Source organism: Pezoporus occidentalis, unplaced genomic scaffold (genome assembly GCF_034315485.1).
Source record: "Pezoporus occidentalis ecotype Australia unplaced genomic scaffold, CSIRO_AGI_Poc_V1 ctg96, whole genome shotgun sequence".
In the NCBI taxonomy this organism is placed as follows: Eukaryota; Metazoa; Chordata; class Aves; order Psittaciformes; family Psittacidae; genus Pezoporus; species Pezoporus occidentalis.
The window spans coordinates 2,796,559-2,822,421 of NW_026916325.1; the positions used below are offsets into that span (position 1 = coordinate 2,796,559).

At 38.5% G+C, this 25,863-nt stretch overlaps 1 protein-coding gene across 11 annotated transcripts in view; it reads right to left on the reverse strand.

Moving 5' to 3' along the window:
- Positions 1–25,863, reverse strand: part of PUM2 (pumilio RNA binding family member 2) — a 78,850-nt gene that overhangs the window by 45,871 nt on the left and 7,116 nt on the right. For 8 of the 11 annotated variants that reach the window (XM_062606352.1, XM_062606358.1, XM_062606354.1 and 5 more), the window contains one exon: positions 1,973–2,044. In XM_062606352.1, the coding sequence (XP_062462336.1) occupies positions 1,973–2,023 (51 nt within the window). In that variant the 5' untranslated portion in view covers positions 2,024–2,044. Of the gene's footprint in view, positions 1–624; positions 842–1,972; positions 2,045–25,863 lie in introns of those variants that run through there. The other 3 variants (XM_062606353.1, XM_062606351.1, XM_062606355.1) reach the window with 2 other exon arrangements.

The window sequence follows — 25,863 nt, forward strand, 5'->3', positions numbered from 1 at the left end:
AAGAACATACACCTACCACAGTCCTAGCTTACAAGGGTATTTATGAGACACTTCTCATAATATTTTGAAGGTTATAATAAAAAAGAAGGTTATTGCAGAGCTACTTTACTGTTGTGCAATATAGTAAGAAAATTATTGACTTACTCAGCCTAGCTGTGTGAAACTCTATTACCCCAAGATACCTATAAGAAAGTGTTGAAATCAAAGTCATAATAACCTGAGGTAATAATCAAAGTCATAATAACTGAGTAAGTGCAGGGTCACGATATATCAATTTCTGATGCTACAGTACTGTAACAGAACTCTGGATTCTTGCATGTAGGGGGGTTTGGATTTTGAATTTCTACGGCTTTTTTTTTGTTTTTTGTTGTTTTTAAGCATCTTCACAGACCCACAGAATACCATGAAAACAAATAAAATCATAACCATGCAGAAATATGTCCCTCAACCTGAGATCTGTATGAGCAGTCACATATACCTCAATTTAATAACCAGGCATTTGTGCCAACCTTCACTTTCTCTGCCTTCAATCTTTCAGAATACTTTACAGGTGACAAAAGAACAACCACCAGTAAGAATTTTACCCATCCGCTCTATCACAACTGTTGGTATTATCCCACATACCTTACTAACACCTTTACTTCTCAAAAGGAGTTTTTAGAGGTGGGGGGGATGGGGTGGACAGGAAGAAGCAAGCACATCCCATGTAGCTACTTGGCTTTCAGAATAACATGCCTTCATCTATTAGTGCTTCTTCAAATGCAGATAGTTAAAGACAGACATGGAACTCTGGATGAAGTAAAAATTGCTGAAAAGCCAACTGACTAGTTAAATGCTTCACTGCAGTAAAAAAATCAATAGCCATGCGCCAGCCCAGAAACATTCAGTCACTAGAACATGGCATTTAATTTTTAACAGTAAGTTATGGTTTCCATAAAGATCATGGTGCTATCATTTTAAGAAAGTTAAGCTGAAATATTGTCACTGGTTCAACTGTAAACTGAATTAGGCAAATACCAGGCAGGACAAAAGGATCATCATTTGAAATCTTAGTTCACAGAATCGTAAAATAGTTAGGGTTGGAAAGGACCTTGAGAACATCTAGTTCCAACCCCCCTGCCATGGGTAGGCACACCTTCCACTAAACCATGTCACCCAAGGCTCTGTTCAACCTGGCCTTGAACACCACCAGGGATGGAGCATTCACAACTTCCCTGGGCAACCCATTCCAGTGGCCCACCAACCTTACAGCAAAGAACTTCTTCTTTATATCCAGTCTAAAATGTTCAATGTGAATTTATTTCATTAGCATGTCCTGTCAGGGGAAGTAACCCTAATGTACATTGATTACTTTCTCAACAGTTCCCGGAACTACATTTGAAGGAGCCAAGTCATCCTCCCTGATCCCTCCAAGTAGACTGGCTTTATAAAAAAAAACCAAAACCAAGAAACCAAACGAATAAGTCCTTCTTCCCTATAGCTAAATTATATAATAGCAGTCTTCACCCTGGTTAAATATTTTCTTTTAAGGAGTAATTAGCAGCAAAATTACCAGTAAATAACCACACATTTCTGCTAGGGTATGCCAGCTGCACTTTTTCTGGAGTCAGACCTTTCTCAAATCCCAGTCTCTAGCTTCTCAGAGGTAGTAAGCAGCTGTTTCACTAGCCTAGATACGGTGACAATGAGAACGTCCCATTTCAGAGAACTGCACAAACTTTCAAATAAATTACTGTCACTTCCCCAAGAGTATCAGTCATAAAATCAGACTGACACAGTACCGCAGCAGATCCAGTGAACAACCATACCAACGCTCTTCAAAGTAATTAGTTTATCTTCACAGAAATCTTCACCTGCCTGAGAAACCAATTTGGTCTTAAGAGAAGACCTCTGATTCACATCATATTATTTAAGACTTCTTAATTTTTATCAACTTTTCCAACCAACTGCATTTTCAGCTGTCAATAATTACCTCTCCCATTCCCCGAGATTCTAGGGCAAGAGCTTGAAACTCATGATTCATCTCATCCACAGATCGAACCTGCTGGGGAAAAAACGAAAAGAGCGATTCATTAGTCAAATACATTTTCAAAAGTTGAGTTTCTAATGCTCCCCAAGATTTCTGACAACTGAAAGCACACACAAAATTTGCTACTTAATCTCAGAAGAACAAGAGTTGTATTTCCTAACAGATACAGTTAGTGACCAATTTAATGACCCATGCTAATATAACATGCAAGAAATCCTAAAAGACTTCAGAATTTTCATCTTTTTAATCTTCATTTGGCTAAATAAATATCACTCACTATGGAACCAATATAACACTTGCAACAAATGTTAAAAAAAAAAAAAAAGAGAGAGAAAAAAACTAAATTAAAGACCTGGACATACAATATCGTGTGGAAAGGAGATGAGCCATCACACACAATGTTACTGAGTACATTCAGCAAAGAAAGAAAAGCTCACAAGACGAGTCACAAAAGCTAGCAGTGATGTGTTGCTTTTAAAATCTACTAACTGATTGCATTATCACAGCCTCTCACGCTTTCTTCCAGGAAATAGCACTCCTTTGTGTTTTGTCTTTGTTGTAAATATGAAAGGTATATTACTGAAGCAAGAGCTGCTGTTGCAACAAACCACCTCCTTCTCCATGGCATGCAGACACAATGCCCTGGGTGCATTCTTCCCTGAGAAAATGGTTTCCACAAGAAACTTTCAAAGCCATGACAAGCTTAGTAAAACAAATATAAAAAGGCAATTCAGAGTTGTTTCTGCCCTTCTTTCTCAACCACGAGATGCAGCAGGGTGAAATGGTGAAGTTATGAAAGTTCAAAGAAAATAGAAGTTTCCCTCCCGATACCAGTCTCTCTGGAGGAGTTAATTTCCCCTAGTAAACCCCGCTGCTTAACAAATAAATCAAAATTAAGCTACTCCATGCAGCTAACACATTAAGACCACTTTTCAAACAATACTCAAATACTAGGCAAAGAAACAATCTTGCATCTTTAATATTTTGGCACAAAAAAACTTGTTGGTAAAGTGTTAATTATCTGTCAATAGATGCTCTATTCTCAAAATTCTACTCTCAAAATACTGTTATTGCCCCATAATTATTATAAGCCATTAACTTCAGAGGCTGTCTCTGTACTTTTGAGAAAGAAATTTCACACCTCAAAGAAACATTCCTTCAGAAAGAACAAATATTTTAGTTAAAATGGATAATAAAAACAATTCCCAACAACTTCAGTGCAAATTTAGTTCTGATGAATTATGGGGGTTGGGAGAGAATCAACACCTTTGACCGTTTTTTCAGTGATGCTGACATTTAAGACAATTAGGTTGATTTTAATCTTCTAAAAACTGAAAGCAAATTTATTTTATGTATCCTTAAAACAGTTAAAGATTTTTCAAATAAATAAAAAAAAAAGCTTATAATTTATGTGAAAGAAGCTAGGGTTTGGTTTTCTTATTAGCTTCACAGGATAATAAAATCTTTGTGCATGCACATAGAAAAATTAACTCTAGAAGAGAAATTATTTGGAAAGAAAAAATGAGAAATTAAGATTTTGAAGACTTCTGAATTTGAATATTACAGTTTCTGAGAATATAGTTTTGTCTATAGGTGGCTGAGTTGATAATTTTACCATAAGCCACTGCCTCTGCTGAAGTCATGCACTTTGGTTTCAATTACACTCAAATAGTAAATTAGAATCATCGAAAAGGTACTTTTGTCTCAGAAGGTGACTTTGGTCACACAGTAACTCTAAACACAATTCGTAGCTATACCTTGCCAAACTGTATTTACCATAAACATTACCAAAGTCAAAGTTAAATAAAAAAACAACTGAGGCTGAAAGATTTATATGTTTTTCAGCTGTGGGTGATTTTTTGGGGGGAGGGGGAAAGAGCTGTTTGTCTGGACTTTGTGTTTGGTTTTTGTTTAGTGTTTGGTTTCTTGGGGTTGATTTTTTTTGGTTTCTTCTTGTTTCTTTCTTTGGTTGGTTGGGTTTTTGTTGAGGTTTTTTGTTGGTTTATGTACTGCAAGGACTAATACCAAATGCTTATTTTTCACAATTCAATAAAGTTCAAAAACACGGCCACACACACTTCTAAGTCTCTAAGACAATACAATCCAAGAATGAGGGTAACAACACAGCTACTGCATTTTTTTTCCCCTAAGCAGTTCAATCAACTCTTAAGGAACTGAAGTTTCCTGAAACTAAATAAACTTTAGTACACCAAACACTTGATTTTGCTCACTGGCCCCTTTCTTGCAAAGAGAGCCTCAATTCCCATTTCCATAAAAAACAACAGCCCACAAAATCCTGTCCCATGTCATGAATATGTGTTTCACAGATAAGGTTACAGACTGGAGAAAGGCAGCACTAGTATCTTCAGCTCTGCTCTCTTCAGTGCTAGCCCTACCACAACAACAGAAGAAAACATCCAAAGGGACAATCAAGCTAGATCTACTACATAGAAAGACATATTCTTTCCCTGAAAGGGAAACTTGGTTAGGATCATCTCTATTACCAGTAAGTTTTACTTTCTCTATTTCAATGCCAACATTCACCTAACTCATATGCTCCAGAAATGAACATTTTCAATATAGGCTTTTTTTACCTCACATTCAGAACACCAACAAAAATCTCTATTTTTATTCATTCTCTGTTATGTGAAATAATTCGTAAGTCAGAGAGTGAAACACACTGCTCAACATTTACATATTTCCCTTGGTTTTGGCTGATTACATCTTTTTTCTCGTTTCCTCTCCCGCACAATCACTGACAAATTTCTCTTTCTCCATTTATCACCTACCTGCTTTGGGGATTTAGTTACTAGATCTAATCTTAAATTTCCTGTTGAACACTAATAAGCCTTTCCAAATAAGAGAAACTGGCAATGTTTTCAAACTTCCGATACACATCAGATCATTCCACAGGGCCCCCAAATTACACACGAACGGATACTACACACAGTCTTCAGGTGTAACAGCTCTTCACACACTGCTGTTAGAACAGCTTAAGAGTATCCATGAACTTGACAATCATCATGTAAAAGGTTTTATTCAGAAAGGGTTTTTATTCTTTTTCTCTGCACCACATCAACTGAACTGGGTAAAAAAACCCAGCAGCAAGACCACTAGATTTGATACAGGCAAAGCAACAAGGAGAAACTGGTCTGGGGCAAGGTGGAGCAGAAGTACCTGCTTAGTGGCAACTACATGATAAACCAGTAACACGAAACCATATCCTCACATAACTCAGGACAGAATTCCAGAGGCAAACTGTTGACTGGAGAGTCATCTACAACTACCACAAGAAACACTGCTTAAAATAATACCCATTTCTGGCATCCAGGCAACACGTTCTAGGGACAAATACTCTCTCCAATAACACTGCACCCTGCTGGAAGTCAGCTTCTAACCATTTTCTTGCAAAAGCAAAGATCTGCCATTTCTCTGAAATAAGAGCAGGAGAAAAATAAGATCAAAACAAAAATATAAAGAAAAATATAATACTTAATTTTATAGATCAGAAGTGATTGAAACAGCTGAGCAGAAAGTCAGACAAACTTTTTCTGCATTAAGAAATTCCAAATCTCATCCCTCCCCTCCCAGGTGAATACCTCAACACCGTGGCAAAGAAAGGGAGGACACACTTTACAGTTGAAGCCGCAGTACTGAGCCAGAAATTCAACACAAACCACTTGGAACTGAATGACTTTAATGCAAAATACCTTTCTAGTAGTTTTCTTAAGGGGTGGCTCTTCAGCAGCATTTATCTTATGTATATTATATAAGACTATACATTATTACTGTATACAGAAGACTTCTTATTAGCAAGTGAACTAAATAACACAAAAGTGCCTACATTTTAAAACACAACACACCAATTCTGCCAGCCCTCCATTAAGTTAAACACTACCTTGTGAAGTCATGTCAAACATTTCACTAGATACTAAAAAAAAAACTAAAAACCCCAAACAAACCCCCCAAAACATTTCAGATGGGCAGCCACCTTGAAAATACTAAATAATATTTTAATACAAATTAAAACATTAGACGCAAATCTAGTATAGATTTCTAACAAAGGACAGGAACAGAAAACTAGACAAGCCTGAACTGCAAAACCCCAAAACTCTACTATGAAATACTGAAGTTCAGGGCTTTATACACAGATTTCTCCTCTAGAATATTTTGCCAAATTACCTACAATGTCATTATTTTGGTTTAGAATCCAGCCAATAGTGCATCCAGATAACAAAAGCTGTTGAGCAGTTGAATAAAAAACTACTGGAATCACAACTGAAATGCTTTGTACACAAGTCGGTTACAAAACACCAAATATTTGGTGCAGTGTTTTAGGAAAACAAGGCATTTGTTCTATTAAAGCCACCTTTGGCTAGATGTGTCACCTACTACCAAACAGGTTAATCAGTGCTGCTGTTCCCAAGTAATTCAGGTATGCTGCGTTTTGCAAAGGAGGTAACATGACTGGAAAAAGGGAAATACAACCCCCATTTTCAAGAAGGGGAAAATGGATGACCCAGGGAAATTACAGACCAGTCAGTCTCACCTCTGTGCCTGCTAAATCTTGGAGCAGATTCTCCTGGAAGGCATGCTAAGGCACATGAAAAACAACAAGGTGCTTGGTGACAGCCAGCATGGCTTCCCTAAGGGGAAATCCTGCATGACCAATTTGGTGGCCTTCTATGAGGCACTGGAATGGGTTGCCCAGGGAGGTTGTGAATGCTCCATCCCTGGCGGTGCTAAAGGCCAGGTTGGACGAAGCCTTGGGTGATATAGTTTAGTGCGAGGTGTCCCTGTCCATGGCAGGGGGTTTGGAACTAGATGATCTTAAGGCCCTTTCCAACCCTAACTATTTTATGATTCTATGATTTTCTGAGGACCATATGGAATAGTAACTCAGCTGCAGACTTAACCACATACTCCAGAATGCCCTAGCTCCTTAAGCAGTCCAAAGAAACAAGATGTTAGGCATTTCTGACAAAACACTCAGGTAACCAGTTTTAAGTTCTAACACATATTTCCATGGTTATAATCCCAAAAGCATAACATTTGTCCCCAGTAAGCATTCAATAATTTTCACCAAATTAGCGTTCTAAACCCAAGTCAAATTTTCTGCAGTTGGGTAATTCTTCATCCCTCTACTTTTTAGGCTTAACTCATTCTCAGGTTGAGCTATACTTTTGGACTCTATGACCCTTAATACATTCAAACACTCAAACAAAAGAAATTTAGTTTGTCAGTTTAGTTGACCTGGCTAAGCCATCACTCTGGTTTTCACATACTTGTCTTTTTTTTTCCTGGAGTTGTATTTTGTATTGTGGCTTGAGAAGCAATCCTAACAGAGGTAAGGACACCAAGAATGAATTTCCTAGGTTTTTATCAACAGCATATATATAAAAATATATATACATATATATATAAATTATGCTGGATAGCATCTGACAAGTCACTGGTAAGCCTGGAAATTACAGATCTACTTGCATATACTTGTCTGCCAGCAGACCATACAGAACAAGCCTAACAGGACACTACCTCTTGTGAAGAAAAGCAGAAGAAAATGACCTTGCCACCTGCTTCAGAGCTATGTGATGGTTCATAGGCCTGACAAGATGGAGAACCTTGGGCTCTGCTCCCAGCTATGGACTGAAACATGGCGCAAGAACTAGGTAATTGCACTCGTTCCCCTCCAAACATGAACTCTTGCATCACGTTAAGAAACTTACATCTTCCTTGCACAGGAAGGCACATAAATTGCCTTGCACAGGCACTTTATGCCTGTCTTCCCACCTAACAAGTTCAAGCTTTGCCCTACAAGTGGCAGAACTGTCAGCACAAGTTTTTCTAAGCTACTGTCGTGTCCTCAAACTCAGGATTTTAACTCTGACAATCAAATGCAGGCAGAATTACCAGCCTTGCATAAATTAATAATAATGTGTCTGTACTGAAATCAGATTTTGTAACTATATTTATAGCAGTTCCAGTGCCTGCGCCATTTGAAGAGCTAAAGTGATGCATTCCAACATAAGTAGGGCATATAGCTTATACTACATAATTTATCAGGTTTCCCAAAGTCTTTTAATTGTGAAATTATCCACTCAGAAGAGTTCCTAAGAAATGTACAGAACAGGAAGTCGGGGTGACAGATGTTGCAGAACTTTGTAAAATAAAAGTCTAGGGAAGAGAGAGCTGACAAAAAGATTCTATATAATTTTATAAAATAGAAGAAAAATTCCATGAAAACTTGGCAATGACTTTACGTAAATGGGCTTTTATATATATATATACACATAATCAAAAAACCAAACAAAACCCCCAACAATTGATTAAAATATTTATCTATACATTAGTAGCTTATTATTTATATGAGCTAAAAGGAAAGAAATTTCTTCAAACAAAAGGGGCTGACTGGTCCTTTAGTGCTTGTAAATCAAACTGAAAAACTGTCTTTCATGAGAGAAAGTGCACAGGTTTTATCTTTAATGTGAAATAGTTTAGGTGTAATCCCATCTAGTTGCATAAACGCACCACAAACAAAACAGGAAGACTAAATATATGCAGAAGTTTGAAAACAAAGCTGTGAAATGAAACTTAAATTGTAGTTCTTATCTAAACATGATTACTTCATTGGTGCCTATTACTTAAAATAGGTACATGACATTTCTTTCTAATTATAAAACTCTCATCATCATCATCATGGCCTGACTTTGCAAACGAAGATTTGGGAAGGGCTTTACCCATGCTTACTACAAGCACGCTGATGACTAAAAAGGCCAATGTGACATAGGCAAATCCACCTGCAAAAAGCACAGCGAAAGCTCTCCTTGGGTGATTCTTTCTGCGCTGTCTTTTCTCCTTGAGATTCGTTCTGTGTGTGTTCTCAACGGACTCAACGGCGTTATGTATGGTGTGCCTCCAAGTCTCCCGACTGCAAGTCAAGGTGGACCACTGATGGTAGTCAACATGGCCAAGGCTAAGGCATTGTTTCAGGGTGTCCTTATATCTCTTCTCTGGGGCACTTCCCTTTGGGCAACTGGTGGCAAGCTCACCGTAAAACAAGATCTTAGGGAGGCGATGATCCTTCATCCTAGAGACGTGCCCTGCCCAGCACAGCTGCAATTTCAGCAATATGGCTTCAACACTGGTGACCCCTGCCTGTTTGAGGACAGTAACATTTGACACAGTCACTCAAATGGATGTTTAGAATTGTATGGAGGCAGCGCTGATGAAAGCATTCGAGAAGTCACAGGTGGTAGTGGTAGATAACCCATGATTCAGACCCATATAAAAGAGCAGACAGTACAATGGGCTCTATAGACACTAATCTTTGTACTTTTCTTCAGGTGCTTATTGCACCAGACTCTTTTATGGAATTTTCCAAAGGCTCTACCGTGGCATCCGAGGAAATAATGCTTCCCAGACAGCTGAACTGCGGAACTGACTTAAGCTCTGACTCGCCAGTGGTAATGTGGGCATGATGATAATCTTCTTGTGGTGCAGGTTGGTAGAGAACTACTGTCTTCTTCAAGCTGACTTCCAGCCCAAAAAGCTCAGCCGCCTCTGCAAAGCAAGGTGTTAAACGCTGCAGAGCTGCTTCTGTGTGGGCAACAAGGGCGGTATCATCAGCAAAAATCAGTTCACTGACAAGATGATCTAGGGTCTTAGTGTGGGCCTTCAGTCGCCTTAGATTGAATAGGCTCCCATCAGTACGACATTGAATATAAATGCCGTTTTGTTTGTCGAGGTCTACCATAGCCCTTTGGAGCATCATGCTGAAGAAGATAGTGAATAAAGTTGGTACAGGAACGCAACCTTGTTTCACACCACTGGTTATTAGGAAGGGCTCAGAGAGTCCATTGCCATATCCGACTTGGCCTTGCTGATCCTCGTGTAATAGAATAATCATTTTGAGGAACTTGAGGGGACAACCTAATCGTTCCAAGATTAGCCACAGGCCTTTTCTACTCACAGTGAGGTCAACGAAAGTTACATAGAGCCCCTTATTCTGTTCTCTACGCTTTTCTTGCAGTTGTCTGAGAACAAATACCATGTCTGTGGTACTTCTACTAGCTCTGAAACCACACTGATTTTCAGGTAGAAGTTCTTCTGCGATAGCGGGTACTGATCTGTTCAATAGTATTCTTGCAAGAATTTTTCCAGCAATGGAGAACAGTTATACCTCGGTAGCTTGAGAAGTCTGACTTTACACCTTTTTTTTTATACAGTGATGATGATTGCATCACAAAAATCTGATGGTAATTTACCTTGCTCCCAACAGTGCACAACTAGCTCGTGAAATTTAGCATGAAGTGCTTGGCCTCCGTGCTTCCAGATTTCGGGTAGGATTCCATCGACCCCAGCTGCCTTGACAGTTTTCACCTGCTGTATAGCCTTAAGAGTCTCTCCCACGGCAGGGGCTATATCCAATTCGTTTTTCACCGGATGTTGTAAAATGTCCTGCATTCCTTAGCCTTGGACTACATGGTTAGCACTAAAGAGTGTTTGAAAATGTTCAGACCAACGATTCAGGATGGAGATTTTATCTGTAAGAAGCCTTTGGCCATCTGCACTAAGTAAGGGGCTTTGAACCTGAAATGTGGGTCCATACGCTGCTCTCAGAGCCTCAGCTCCCAACCTCCCAAGGGCACATAAGCTCTTTCCCCATGACAAAGGGGTGCCTGTGAAAGAGTTTTAAAATTCTATACTTTTCCTGTTAGGCTTGTCAGATAGCCTCACCTTCTTGTATGACTATGCTACATAAGACTAAGCACATGCTATTGGTCACCTAACAGAAATTTAGGCAAATTCATGAGACAAATTTGTAACCATTATTGCTCCATTCTACACTGAAAGGCTTTATCAATGAGAAATAACACTGCAGCTACTTTTGTAAGTACGACATTAATGTGCTGCATTGCTGCTTTGAGACATCAGTCCTCACTACTTCATCATTAACTCTTAGTCAAAAACTCTAGTAAAGTTAAGAAACTTCACAAAGAAACTTAAGTTCTCTCAAGGTAGTATGCTGTTAAAAAAAAAAGGCTTAAAACTTTGCCTTTTCTGAAGATAAACATTTTGTGTAAACCCCAAATTTATCTGCACACAAGCAGGAACTAGGGACAATTTATCTCAGCACATATTGTAATGATTAATGAAACGCAACTTTCATTCTAATAGTCAACAAGCTTTTCTTATATGTGTTAAGAATTGGAACAACTGGAATGTACAAGCCTACAATCAAGTAAACATTTCCATAAGTTAACTTTCCACACTGCAATCAACTTTTCTGCTGATATGTCTTCTACATATAAATACACACACTATATATATAAATATATGTAAATTATCACTTTTCTATTTGCTGCCAGAGAATCTGAAACAGAACATCTCCCTGCCAAAAAAGTAAAAAAAGCTTTAGATTTTTGTTTCAGAAATCATATATTTTTAATACCACCTTAAAAAGAAGGTGATTTTAAAGAATCCCATGGAACATAACCGATTAAACGGTATAATTTATACCAAGAAAAAGATTTTGTGCAGATGTATACACACCCCCACACTTTCTGCCTCCCCATTAAAAGCAGGGCTGAGGAAATAACAAGCCACATTGACAGAATTTCCAGAAAACTTTTATTTTATGTTATTGTAGCAGTGACTTCAGAAGAGGTCCTCCCACCCCCAGCAGTTGTGGATATACAGCAATTCCTTTCTTCAGACCATTTACTTTCATTTTCTTTACTCCTGAATATGGCAGATGTGCTTACCATAACATTCATTTGTAAAGGATATCGTTTTCAAGGACACTAGATGCAAACCCTGAAGTTCCAATTCTCTTGCCCAGAAGTTTCTAGCATCGTGATTTCTCCCTCACAGTCCAGTACCCTTTGAATAAGCTCTGCTTTGTTTTTTATTTCTCCTCCAGCAGGCAAGAGGAAACCAGGGAATATCAACAATATCTGATCTTTAAGAAGAGGGTGCTAAAGCCAGAGATAAAGGAACTGAACTACCTAGTCTTTGGGCAATTAACTGAATCACAGGTGGTACAAAAAGGAAATTCAGAATTCTTAGACTTCTCTTTCCACTATAACTAATTGTTCTAAAGAAAGCTGCTGCTAAAACACACAACTTGTCTGTATCACCAGCATAAAATGCTAGTGAAAAAAAAAACAAAACAACAAAAACAACCCCACAAAAGTTTCAAATATATGTTGGTGTGCTTCAAAACCTACCTTGATTCTTTGAGCCTTTAAACTCTGCATAACCTCAAGGTCAGCCAGAGAACAGTAAAGCACGTTTCTCTTAATGTATGTTAAAAAGAATTACTAAAGGGAAGCACATGTGTTTTCCACTTACCCGCCTAGAGCAGAGGAATAGGAATAGACACTTAAGAGAAACTGCTGTTATCAATTTTTTCAGCTGTTTTCTAAGGATGTCCTCTTTGCACAATACATGTATTTAAACTAACCACAGATTTCTACAATTGCCTAAAAGCTGAAACAACCCCTGCCAACTGTAAAAGTACAGCTAGAGAGACCATTTCTAATTCAATAAACCTCACTCCTAATTAAGTAAGAGCAGCAGCTCAGCCTTAGACATTAATATCTCATTAAATGTTCGTCAGCACAGTCCTTCAAAAGAAGTAAAAAAAAGTCCAAAATAACACTAAAGACTTAGTGATGACAGACTACTGGAAATAAAGTGGCTTTACAATATACAATTCAAACTGAAAAAAAGCACTGTAACAAAAATTAGTTCAAAGATTGACATGAATACATCTGTGTTACAATGGATTTAGAACCAAATTTGTCAACCTTTTCATGTAAGAAACGAAAAATTTAATAGCAGCTATATGTGAAAGCAGCTATCAGCATAAAGCCAGCAGAACTTACAGTAGCCAGAAGCAGGAACTGTGAACACCCCCCCCCCCCCCATTTGAATTATCATTTAACAAAATACAGGAAGGTCATCTTACAAGCAAAATGACTGATCAGATATCTAAATTCCAGGTTATTCACTCTCATCCAAAATAAAGCACTCCCTCAAACATGCTGCCGCCCTCCTTCTGCTCACATACATACCCACAACTCTGCTTTGCTTCCTGTGAATTCCAAACTCCATTGTTTTCACTGAAGAGAAAAAGTTTTCACATAACTTCCACTACTTTCAAAGACACACATGGGTCCTCACCACCCTGACTTTAATGCAAAATGCACCAAACGCAGGTAGTTCGGAAACTCCCCTGTGTAATAAAGCAGTGTCAGACATTTTCAGGAGCTCCAATATTAATCACATAAAAGAAAAAAAGAAAGCAAACTATGTTCTAAACCTGCAGTTAAGAACTTACTGATTAAGCAGAATAAAAAACACTGACCCAAATGTTGAGTATTTTTATTTTCTTGACACCCTGAATAATAGCAAAAAGTGACTAAGAAAAAATGAAGAAATGTACTGCAAAGGTAAAATTCCTGAATGACTACATGCAGCCATTTTTCCCCCAAGCTTACTGGCTCCCATCACCTTATCCCGGTTGTCCATGCAAAAATCACCTAGAATGCCTAAAACAAGCTCAAGCTTTGGGACAAAACTCCACAATCACATAATAATCATGTCTAGAATGAGGCCTTACAGTGCCACCTAGAACCTGGAGCACATGAGAATAAAATGCAAAGAAACTTCAACTGGCTCCATAAGGTTGGTCCCTGGTTCTCATTACACCATGCTCCAAAGTGCATAAATATGTGTTGAGTGCTTCCAAACCCCTTTACTTCCAGAAACAGCTCTACCATTCAGATTTATGCAGCCACCAATAACTCCTTGCAGACATGACTGGACTCTGCAGAGAGCTAGTGCTACGCAAGCATACAGGATAATTTATCTATAGGTAAATCACAGATAATGCATAGGTGACCACATGTTGCTAGTTTTGCTGTAGTATCAAAAGAGTCTTCCTATGCTAATTACTGGATAAGCACTAAAGTATGAACAAATCTGCTTCAAAGAACTCTCAATCTAAGACAAAGACTGATACAATGAGAAACTGAATTGGTAAAGTAGGAATAAAGCAGTTGTTCGCATTATGACACTCAACAATGCGCAAGTGCCAGGCTGCGTGGAGATCTCATAGCAGCCTTCCAGTAACTGAAGGGGGGCTATAGGGATGCTGGGGAAGGACTCTTCATTAGGGACTGTAGTGACAGGACAAGGGGTAATGGGTTCAAACTTAAACAGGGGAAGTTTAGATTGGATATAAGGAGGAAATTGTTTCCTGTTAGGGTGGTGAGGCACTGAAATGGGTTGCCCAGGGAGGTTGTGAATGCTCCATCCCTGGCAGTTCAAGACCAGGTTTGATGAGGCCTTGGGTGATATGGTTTAGTGTGAGGTGTCCCTGCCCATGGCAGGGGGGTTGGAACTAGATGATCTTAAGGTCCTTTCCAACCCTAACTATTCTATGATCCTATTTGAAGACATGACGGTAGGCGAAAATGTAAAGACCAACTCAAGAAGTATGTCAGAAAGCGTATTTCTGAATAGGCTTATTAATGACACAACTAATTCTATAATCCAAAGAGGGAGTAGTAGTTCACAGTTTGGCAGCATACGAGACAATATGCAGTGGGTAGAGACTGGCAGGTATCTCGTGAGCTAAAACTATCACAAGCAGTTCAAAATGCCTGGTGAAAAGGTCAGAAAATGCAGATGCATCAAAACAGCAAATATGTTTGGAAGGGGAAGGTGATTAAGGAAGAGTCTCTGAAGAAAAATTACATGGAATAAACTTGTTTGCACAAGCCAGGTAACTGCAATTACTCTCCTTGTGCTGACAACAGTTAACTTTTTCTATTCCATCCATGGACTACACACTTGAAACTACTAAAATACAGTACCCACAGAATTCAACACTGTAATTTTCTTCTACAGTTACAGAAATGATCTAAAGCATACCACAGAAAACACCTTGCAGTATGTCACAAAGTATCCCTTTTTAGCTATTTCAAATCAGAGAGGGGAAGACAGACTAGTTACGTCCTCCCTGCCATGTTTGCTGCCAGAACTGTCACAAATAGGTAACAAGGTGATGTCTCAAGTACGCAGGTTGAGAGACATATTTTTAAATACACAAAAAGCCACAACCTTAAAATTCACCTAAAAACCCTTACGATGCTTGCTCCAAATTATACAGCACTAACATGATGGGAAAAACCTCACCGAGAACTTCAGATTGTTTTAACAGGACATACAGCATTTTCCAAAACAGGAATCAAATGCCACCCCCCACATTGTTCCCTAACCACAATGGAAAATCCTTCCTAAAATTTCTCTTCCTAGTTCAAGAGGCTTGAAAAGTTTTACTAATCTGCAAGTTTGAGAAGCTGCTTAAATCATACATTTGACATTCGTAATGTGGGGTTTTAGTTAAGTGATGCAAAATGCTACTGTAATTAACTGAGGGAAATATCAAAAGAAAAATAACAAAACCATTGCAAACTTAAACACAGAAAGGCAACACTTAGAGCAAAGTTGCTACAGAACCTCTTGACTGCACAAACAGAAATAAATGATCTTCAGAACATCTTCAGATGGATGTTAACTTCACCGGAAGAAGGAGCTGTCAATCTGCTAAAATAAAACTTAAGCTTTGACTGTGACAGAGCAGCAATAAAATCAAAGTACTTATGTGCTGCATAGCTGCTGAGCACTTGAAAAAGTCTTAGAGTAGCTATTGATAAAAGTTATTTTGAAAGCACTATAAAGTAGTTATATTTCACAATTATACTTTATTCTTAAATGTAAGAAAAAGTTGCAAACAAAGTTAGGAACTCAGAAACTATGGACTGCAAGCTCACTTAGATTTCTAGGGACAGTTTTAAGTACGATCTATGAAAGGAAGCTCTAATGATTCTCACTGTAAGGTCAGGAAACAGATTATGTTGTTCCCAGTATGAATGATCAGATTATGTTCATTGTTCCAAGGGATGGGATACATGACTGTGAGGTCTTACATGGGAAAATTATTTCCTAATTCCCACTGCACAAACATATTAGCATATCTCAGTTGAACAACAAACAAAACAACCTTATCGTTTAAAATTAAGGCAAAATGAAATGTTTGCTAGAAATTGACTGTTTTATCCTGGAGGCAACAACATTAAGTATTTGCACATTTTATTAGTTTAATAACATCCACACATTTTCTCATAGCTATATTAATTCTAATGGATACCCATGGAAGTCATGCTGAATACCTGCAAAATAACTGATACACACAGCTTCTCCTCCATACAAGTGCCAAAATGCTCTTCAACTCAGCGAGATTCTTTCCTGTGTTCTCTCCCTCTCCCCCCCCAAAAAAAGAATTCTTCTTTGTTACAGCAGAAACTTATTTTCACAGAACTTCTGCAGAAGTCTGTAAATTTCACAGCAACTGCAGCTCAACCAAAGCTTTGTGCAAAGACACAATTTACATTCTTTTGTTTATAGCACAACTATCCTTCCCTGATGGCTTTGAAAAGGCTGCTACAACCAGAGCATTTCTCTGACATTCTTTTGCTTATCACCTCTTGTTTCTGAGACCTCACCTGGAGTATTGTGTGCAGTTTTGGTGTCCTCAACATAAAAAGGACATGGAACTGTTGGAACAAGTCCAGAGAAGGGCCACAAGGATGATCAGGGGACTGGAGAACCTCCCATATGAAGACAGGCTGAGGAAGTTGGAGCTGTTCAGCCTGGAGAAGAGAAGGCTGCGTAGAGACCTCATAGCAGCCTTCCAGTATCTGAAGGGGGCCTGCAGGGATGCTGGAGAGGGACTCTTCATTAGAGACTGTAGTGACAGAACAAGGGGTAACGGGTTAAAACTTAAACAGGAGAAGTTTAGGCTGGATATAAGAAGGAAATTCTTTCCTGTTATGGTGGTGAGGCACTGGAATGGGTTGCCCAAGGAGGTTGTGAATGCTCCATCCCTGGCAGTGTTCAAGGCCAGGTTGGACGAGGCCTTGGGTGATGTGATTTAGTGTAAGGTGTCCCTGCCCACGGCAGGGGGGTTGGAACTAGGTGATCTTAAGGTCCTTTCCAACCCTAACGATTCTATGATTCTATGATTCTTCAGGATCTGAAAAAGGCTCTGGCAGACCTACCTGCAGGGACTAATGTTTTCACCGTTAGTTCCTACCTTCTTCCCCTCTCTACTGGGGACAGAAGGAGCAAACAACATGTTAAAATTCATAACCTGATGTATTTATCTTAAACTGCTTAAGTGTTTAAGTATCTTTGCCATAAGGGATATAGGGCAGATAGGGGAAAAGACAGGGCAAACAGCTTGGGCAATATCACACTGCTGTAGCCCTTTGCTTCAGCACATGGGAAGAACATTTGCAAGTGCTCTGACATCCATGAAAATATTTTCTGAGCTTCCTGAAAACCTCATATCCAGAACTCCAATTATAGACTGACTGCTGATCACTAAGCCACTAGACAATAATTCACAACACTTCTGTAATGAAGAAATGCCAAACAGAACGCTAACCTATCTGTAGCCCCATTAGGTTATTAACAAAAGGATGATACCACAGTGGACAGTGGTCTTCCTCAGGTGCTGTGCTGCCAAAGAGCCTCAACTGAGTTTTTCGGTCTTGGAAGGAACAAAGAAGAAAAAGAAGGAAAAAAAAAAAGTGAAATCCCCAAGTGATATAGTTTTCATACTTACTTTATTATCCTTTATAACTCTTTTCAATATTAAGTATTTTAACATAAGATGAATGACCCAGGGGGCAGTTATTCCTCCATTAATAATTTATACGTAACCCTGTCAGTGACTAGACACTCACTGCTGTTTTAATATGAAAGGTGACTCAAATCAACACTTTTGGCTTTGACATCCTGTACTGAAGAGCTGAGTATGCATTACCTTTCACCTGAGAGTCCAAAGATTTTTGATTATTACCTCTCATGCAAATGAGCGCTCCTCTAACCTCTGCCTGCCCTCATGCTGCCAATTACTCTGTACAGCCTCCCCCTATGCCAGGAAAGTAGTTCAACTTCCCCAAGTTTTTGCCATGAATGACTGTTGTCCATAATTTCAATTTTCTGTTGCTACACCTGAAGCAACCACAGCAGAACAGAGACAGAATATGAATATTAACAATACCACACATTTCTGTGCCTTACTTAGTCTGCAATGGTCTATGAGCCAATGATACTCGTTTTAAGTCAGAGTGGCTATTTAATTTAGACACCCACATGCCAAGCATACACTCATCAGTAATATTTTTCCATCTCAACGTGTTGAATTCCATTCAATAGTACTGTTTGAACTTCCTGCTCTTCTCTTAAATACCTCTGGCACCTGAATTTTTTCCACTGCAGTCTTGGTAATTTCCAAACTAGCACACATTAAGCCTCAGTACTACCAGGGAACTCCAGGATAACCCACTTGATCTTTCCCTGTGCTACCAGTGGCCTCTAATGCTGGCATGTATTAATACAGAATAGCAGTATTTTAGTTGGAAGGGATCTTCTAATCTAGCTGCCTGACCACAAGTTATGCATGTTAGCAAGGGCACAAACTGCTTTCCAATTATTGATGCTTCACTGATCATTTCCATAGTTCTCAGTAATTCCTTAGGTGGGACACTGACAAGCAATTCCAAAGTCTTCCAACTTGAGCAAGAATTAGATACTCCACTAGACAGGTAATTATCTTTAGTAAAGACTTTGTCTTGCCTTGTGTTAATAATATGCTCAGGTCTTCTGAAGACATTTCAGATGACTTTCACAAGACCAAGATATTATTTCCCTAGTCTTCCCAGGGATTTGTTTCTTGGAATTAATCAAGTATATTTATTAACTTCTTATTTTGTTATTCAACTTCTTTAGCACTTCAACTAATTTGAATATTCTTCAAAATCTATCAGTGATTCCAGCCAAGTTAGTATGGTCCTCTTAAATCCAAATTGCTTATAACCCCTCTTTCTATGTACCACTCAGACACAGTCAGTCAAAAGTATCAGGTATTTTCTGGCACGGAAGGGAATACAGAGTTTTTAAATATTCTGTATTTACCTGAATCCACTCAGGCTTACGAGGGTTTCTTGCTGAACAACAGTAACTTAAGCAATCCTTATTTTTCAGTATATGAACATTTCTTATTATTTTTGCTTTTCAATTCTTATTATTTTACTTTTCAATTTCTATATTTCTCTTTCTAGACGTTTTAAATTCTTACCTAATCAGTGGGCTAGAGATCCACCATCTTCACAAAAAACCAACAGTTCAGTCCTGCTACATCTAAAATGCCTTTTTATTACTTCGGCAATGCCTCACTTTCTTTGCACTATGATATGCTAAAATTTATGTAAAATCTATAGTCTTAAGATATGCTTGGATAACATACATAGAGTCAAAAGATTTCAGTACCTTCATTTTGAACCGGCTCTCTGTGGTCCTGCTTGAGCAGGGAGGGTTGGACCAGACGACCCTTCCCACATCAATCAATCTGTGATTATTTATCTACTATACTTGCTTCTATTAATTCTCTTTCATATTTTTCTCGAAATGCATAATAAAATTCTTTCATGTATTAATACACACAGACATTCTATCTACCCAGTACTCACAGCATAAAACTGCATCTAAACTACGTCCACAGTCTGCACAGATTTAGATTTTACAAAACTCATTTCTTTGGTACTTTTACCTCAAGAGTTGTTTGCCCTTAAAACAAAAAAAAACCCCAAAACAGAAGCTTCTGTCTTAACAAAATCCCCCATAACACTGGCATGCAGAGAACAGTTAAATAAAACAAATAAAACTGAGAAGTCTCCTGATCTGTGCTTGATTTTCATTAGTTAATATTGCTAAGGAAGATTGGGAGAAGTGAAAAATGGCAGAACATAAAGGCAGCACTGATAACTGCAAGTTGAAAGACACTAGTTTCACACAGATAACAATGCAGAGCAATGCAAGAGCAGTTTCCCCTTTGCTAAATCTTCATAATGTGTAAAACCACTGAAGCACTTTAATAAGAGTAGTTCCCTGCATCCCCCTTTTAATTTGCCAGAAAACACACATGATCTTCATGACATTTAGCTGCTGGAGGAATGAAGAAATATTTTGATGTACATAATAGAATTAAACAAAGCTGCTGATTAAGACATGCATCTGATTACCACTGGGGATAGAAAGCGGACGGCAGAAAAGAGATGCAACTGTTACTCAGCAGTTACTTATCTGTGAATAATTTTATCTACACAACCTAGCAGGCCTGGGAAAGGCTAGCAACATTCAGCCCTGTTGCCTGTGTAACTGACTGCACACTGGCAAAAATAACCCAACATCTTCATACTCACAAGCGGACAAGCAGAATACTACAGAATTTTATACTTACAGAACTACTTTACAATTTGTAAGTGCAATGCAGAATGTGATACAGCATGAAGAAGGATGCCAGGGGAAGAGTTGTTTTTCTTTAAAATGCTATGTAAATCAATGTAAGAAGAAGAAAAAAAATGTGTAAGAATAAAACTGGAAAAAAAAAAGCCAAAAAGAAATTAAAGAATGAGAAAAAACAGATTAAGAAAAAGCAGACACAACAGATATTCCCGCTTTTAAGGTCAGCAAATTTTGTCTATTCACATTTGCTACAGTTTTTTAACACATTCTATATGTCCTTTGTTTTGGGAAAGTGCAAAAAGTTCCTCATGGACTTAAGTGTGGCATGTTACAAGGGCCCTGGGGAAAAAAGCCATTCCTATCTGAAACTCAGAACAAACTTTTTAAAGAAAAATTAGGGAGTTGTATCAATCAAACATTTGGGAGTGAAAGCTTAAAACAGATTTTTTTTTTCTTCTAGGTTACTATCTACAAAAAGGCAAAAGTTTTGATCTACACTTAATTCTACTATCTCCATTTTACCTGAAGACAACTTTTTTACCTGCAAGTATAACAAGTAAGATTGTGTGCTAAATCCATATTACTTCTCATAAGGCCTACCAGACGCTAATCCCTTTTCAAACAAAACCATTTGTTTTGCATAAATTCAAACCTAATGATTTGATGATGTTCTGATAAGAAAACAGGTAGTCAGATGTATGAAATGCTTATGCAAGTTATAGTTCAAACTGAACATCTCAAAATTATTTAATGTGGTTCATTTATAACTGCTTAAAAAAAACTGGAAGGTTTACTACAGGCTTTCAAAAACTACAGGGTTACTACAGGTTTTCAAAAACTAGCTTAACTCACATACCTTTCTTAAAGATGTGAATTCAACACAAACCACATGAACTGTTTCAATGAAAACCAAATTATCTACAGGACAAAATAAATACATATGTATATATAGGGCAATATATACCTATATCTATATACTTCATGAATGATCTCCACACATTCTTAATATACCATAACTGATGTATGATTGCTCTTCAAAAAAAAAAAAAAAAAAGGAACATCTAAATGGACATATATAAAACCCAAAATACCACCTACAATCTCAAGTACTTGGGGGGGGGGGGGGGGATGATAAAAATTTGAAATCCAAAAAATGCCTTTTTATGCTAAACAAGAGTGCAAAGTCCAAAAAAATTACATATACGGAAAACTATTTAATCAGAATAGAACACTTAAATCTGAAGATGTAGACAAAAGAACCCATAATCCCCTATTCCCTCTACACAATTACAGCTTTTTCATCTAGCCTTATTGACTACTAAACGTCCAACCTTCAAGGGGGTATTAACATATAGATAGATGTATTGGAGGATTATTTTTTTTTTCATAATCTGGAACAATCTTGGCTTTGTAACACAAGATCTAAAGCTACTTTGTCTTACTAGTACTGTTACAGTAGGTATTTGCTTATTGTCAAAACACTCTTAACACAAGACCTAAAGCTACTTTGTCTTATTAGTACTGTTACAGTAGGTATTTGCTTATTGTCAAAATACTCTTAACATCACTCTTGCAACTTCTTCAGACTATGACTAACTCATCACTGTAGTATGCCCAGAGCTAAAGTTTGAGCAATATATATCATAATAGGGATAAACAGCAATACTTCAAATATTAATGCTTGAAAACTATGAGTCAAAACAGACTCATTATTTTTAGCTCAAATACAGTCATCTCCAGCAAGTGTAGCTTTGTGTTTAATCAGTACACACATTTGAAGGCTTACAGAACTAAACACACCAGCCCAGCTTTTAAAAACTCACTTCCCCTTTGTAGAGGTGTGAACAAATCATACACAGAACTTCAGACCAGCCATGCAAACAAACAAATAATAAAATATATATAACTAGTTCAACACATCACTCCAAATTCTTCCTCAAAATAACATGGATGAAATCTAAGAGCAAAGTCACAAGCGCAGGCCTGATAAAGCTCTCGTTTCCATTAGGATTTACATGCCAAGAGCTTCCTGACAGAAGGAAAGACAATCAGACCTATTACCTGTAACTGAGTTTTGGCAATACCTCAACGGCACTGATGAAGCAAGTGGTAGCGTATCATATAATTGCATGAAAAATTAAAATTGAAAACAATCACAATTACAAAATGTACATTCTAAGTGATCTGGTATACACAAATATATGCTGTAAAAATCGGCCTGTTAGAAAAGCTGCAGATGTGATATTGAGCACAGCCATCAAAGGACAGGATCTTATTACTGCTCCGAAGTTTAGTGGAAATTGATGTATATATAGAACACCCAGCAAAAATGTCAAATGTGGATTATTAGAGGGATACGTCTGCTGCATTTCAGTTTCACATTTCCTTCTCAACTCCCAAGATGGTTGTCACAACCTCTTCAGGCATATTTCTTCTACAGGTCTACAACTGGCCTTAAATGGCCATGCTTAGAAAAAAAGTATCTGTTAACCAATAATGAAATATTGAAAATTTTGAGAAATCATGGCAGTCAGATGAAGTTCCCGACAAGTGGAAAAAGAGTAATACAGCCCCCATTTTCAAGAAGGGGGAAATGGATGACCCAGGAAACTACAGACCAGTCAGTCTCACCTCTGTGCCTGGCAAAATCTTGAGCAGATTCTCCTGGAAAGCATGTTAAAGGCACATGAAAAACAACAAGGTGCTTGGTGGCAGCCAGCATGGCTTCACTAAGGAGAAATCCTGCCTGACCAATTTGATGGCCTTCTATGATGGGGCTACAGAACTGATGGACAGGGGTAGAGCAGTTGATGTCATCTCCCTAGGCTTGTGCAAAGGGTCTGATGCCGTCCCACATGACATCCTCGTCTCTACATTGGAGAGACATCAATTTGATGGATGGACCACTCGGTGGATAAAGAACTGGCTGGATGGCCGCAGGCAAAGAGTTGTGGTCAATGGCTCAATGTCCGGCTGCAGACCAGTAACGAGTGGTGTCCCTCAGGGGTCAGTGTTGGGACCCGTCTCGTTTAACATCTTTGTCACTGACATGGACAGTGGGATTGAGGGCGCCCTCAGCAAGTTTGCCAATGACACCAAGCTGTGTGGTTCAGTTGATATGCTGGAGGGAAGGAATGCCATCCAGAAAGACCTTGACACACTTGTGAGGTGGGCTGATGCCAGCCTCATGAAGTTTAACCATGCCAAGTGCAAGGTCCTACACGTGGGTCGGAGCAATCCCAGGCACAGCTACAGGTTGGGCAGAGAAGAGATTCAGAGCAGCCCTGTGGAGAAGGACTTAGGGGCGTTGGTCAATGAGAAAATGAACATGAGCCAGCTTTGGTATGCGCTCGCAGCCCAGAAAGCCAACTGTACCCTGGGCTGCATCAAAAGGAGCGTGACCAGCAGGTTGAAGAAGGTGATCCTGTCCCTCTACTCTGCTCTCATGATACCTCACTTGGAGTACTGTGTGTAATTCTGGTGTTCTCAACTTAAAAAGGACACAGAACTGCTGGAACTAGCCCAGAGGAGGGACAGGAGGATGGTCAAGGGACTGGAGCACCTCCTATATGAAGACAGGCTGAGAAAGTCGGGCCTGTTCAGCGTGGAGAAGAGAAGACTGCGTGGAGACCTCACAGCAGCCTTCCAGTATCTGAAGGGGGCCTACAAGGATGCTGGGGAGGGGACTCTTCATTAGGGACTGTAGTGACAGGACAAGGGGTAATGGGTTCAAACTTAAACAGGGGAAGTTTAGATTGGATATAAGGAAGAAGTTCTTTATGTGAGGGTGGTGAGGCACTGGAATAGGCTGCCCAAGGAAGTTCTGAATGCTCCATCCCTGGCAGTGTTCAAGGCCAGGTTGGACAAAGCCATGGGTGACATGGTTTAGTGTGAGGTGTGCCTACCCATGGCAGGGGGGTTGGAATTAGATGATCTTAAGGTCCTTTCCAAACCTAACTATTCTATGATTCTATGAAATACAATCTTAAAAGATATTGATAGAGATGACATCTGGTCTTTATTTGCAAACTAAACATTTTACATACCAGCTTGAAAAGCTCTCGCCTACCATTCTAAAAGCCACAGCAGGTATTCTGAATGGGATACAAATTAAATCTTGCTATAAAGTTTCAGTATGCAAGCAAATACTATAAAATAAATTTTACACAACTTGTTTGAGATTACACCCAAGTAGCTAGAACTGAATATGCTTCTGTGTTATGACATCATTTAAAATGCTTTTCCACTATATGACTGTGAAGTGCCTCCAACTTCACTATCAGAAGCATGACATAACTGGTGTTTGCTGTGCTTTTAAACAAAAGACTTGTCTCATTTTGAGACAAGAATCTAGGCACTGGCTTTGCAACTACACTGGAATGGTTGCATTGTGTAGAATAATCAAGACAACAGCTATGTTATGGGTAGGTAAGATTTACATTAAACAAGGAAAGTATTTTCAATTAAATTTAGTGAAGGTAGGAGAAAGAAGACTGATAACTCTCACATACCTTATGCATAATACACACAATGAGAAGTATTCATAAAGCATGTCTACTCTATAGTTAGATGTTGTTTCCTCTGTAGAGTTTCTATGAGAAACTTTTAAAAAAGAAAATACAATGTATTAAATGTTCTTTTCACAGAAGATTCCCAATACAAAAAAAATTTAAACACTCAAGTGAACCTGGGTTTCTTTTTACTGCAACAGACAGTGAGTTTTTATATCATTCCACATTCAAAAGCAGCATCAAGACACACAACAAAGAATTCAAACCATCTACTTTTTTGTGTATAAAAATGTGCACGCACGTAAGAACTCATGTACTGTTAAATCTGAGGGGAGGAAGGAATATCCAAAAGTGAACCAGAAAGTGATGCTGAAAATCAGTCTAGTTCACAGTATTCAACATGCTGATGTCCTGTTAACACACTTGCCCCAAACATCTGCATTATCCAGCCCAGTGAGGAGACTAAAGAAACACTTGACGGAGCAAACCTGGAGTAAAACATGTACATAAACCTTTCAATGTGCACTACTGCTACTACTGCATAAGATTTAATACATACTGCCATAACAAGAGGTATCTTCTCATCAAGAGACAGGCAAGTCCAACTTTTTCAGCCAACTACTTGCACCATTAGCTCAATCATGATACCAGATATGACCATAACTGCCTCAGCTCTGTGCCAATGTCCCTAACATAGAAGGGAAATATTAAGAACTACAGGGTGATGCTACAGAAAAAAAAAAATTCCCTATTAATGCAAAAAAAAAAAAAAAATATTCAAGTAACATGGACTTTCCTGTGTGTAACATCCACATAATAAACTGCAGAATCTGCATTATCAAGCAGTTTCTCACATGCATTTGTGTACTAACCATTCTGCTAGGACAAATTCCAAATTTTCAACTCTGAACACTTCAGAAAACTGCCAGGTGATTTAGT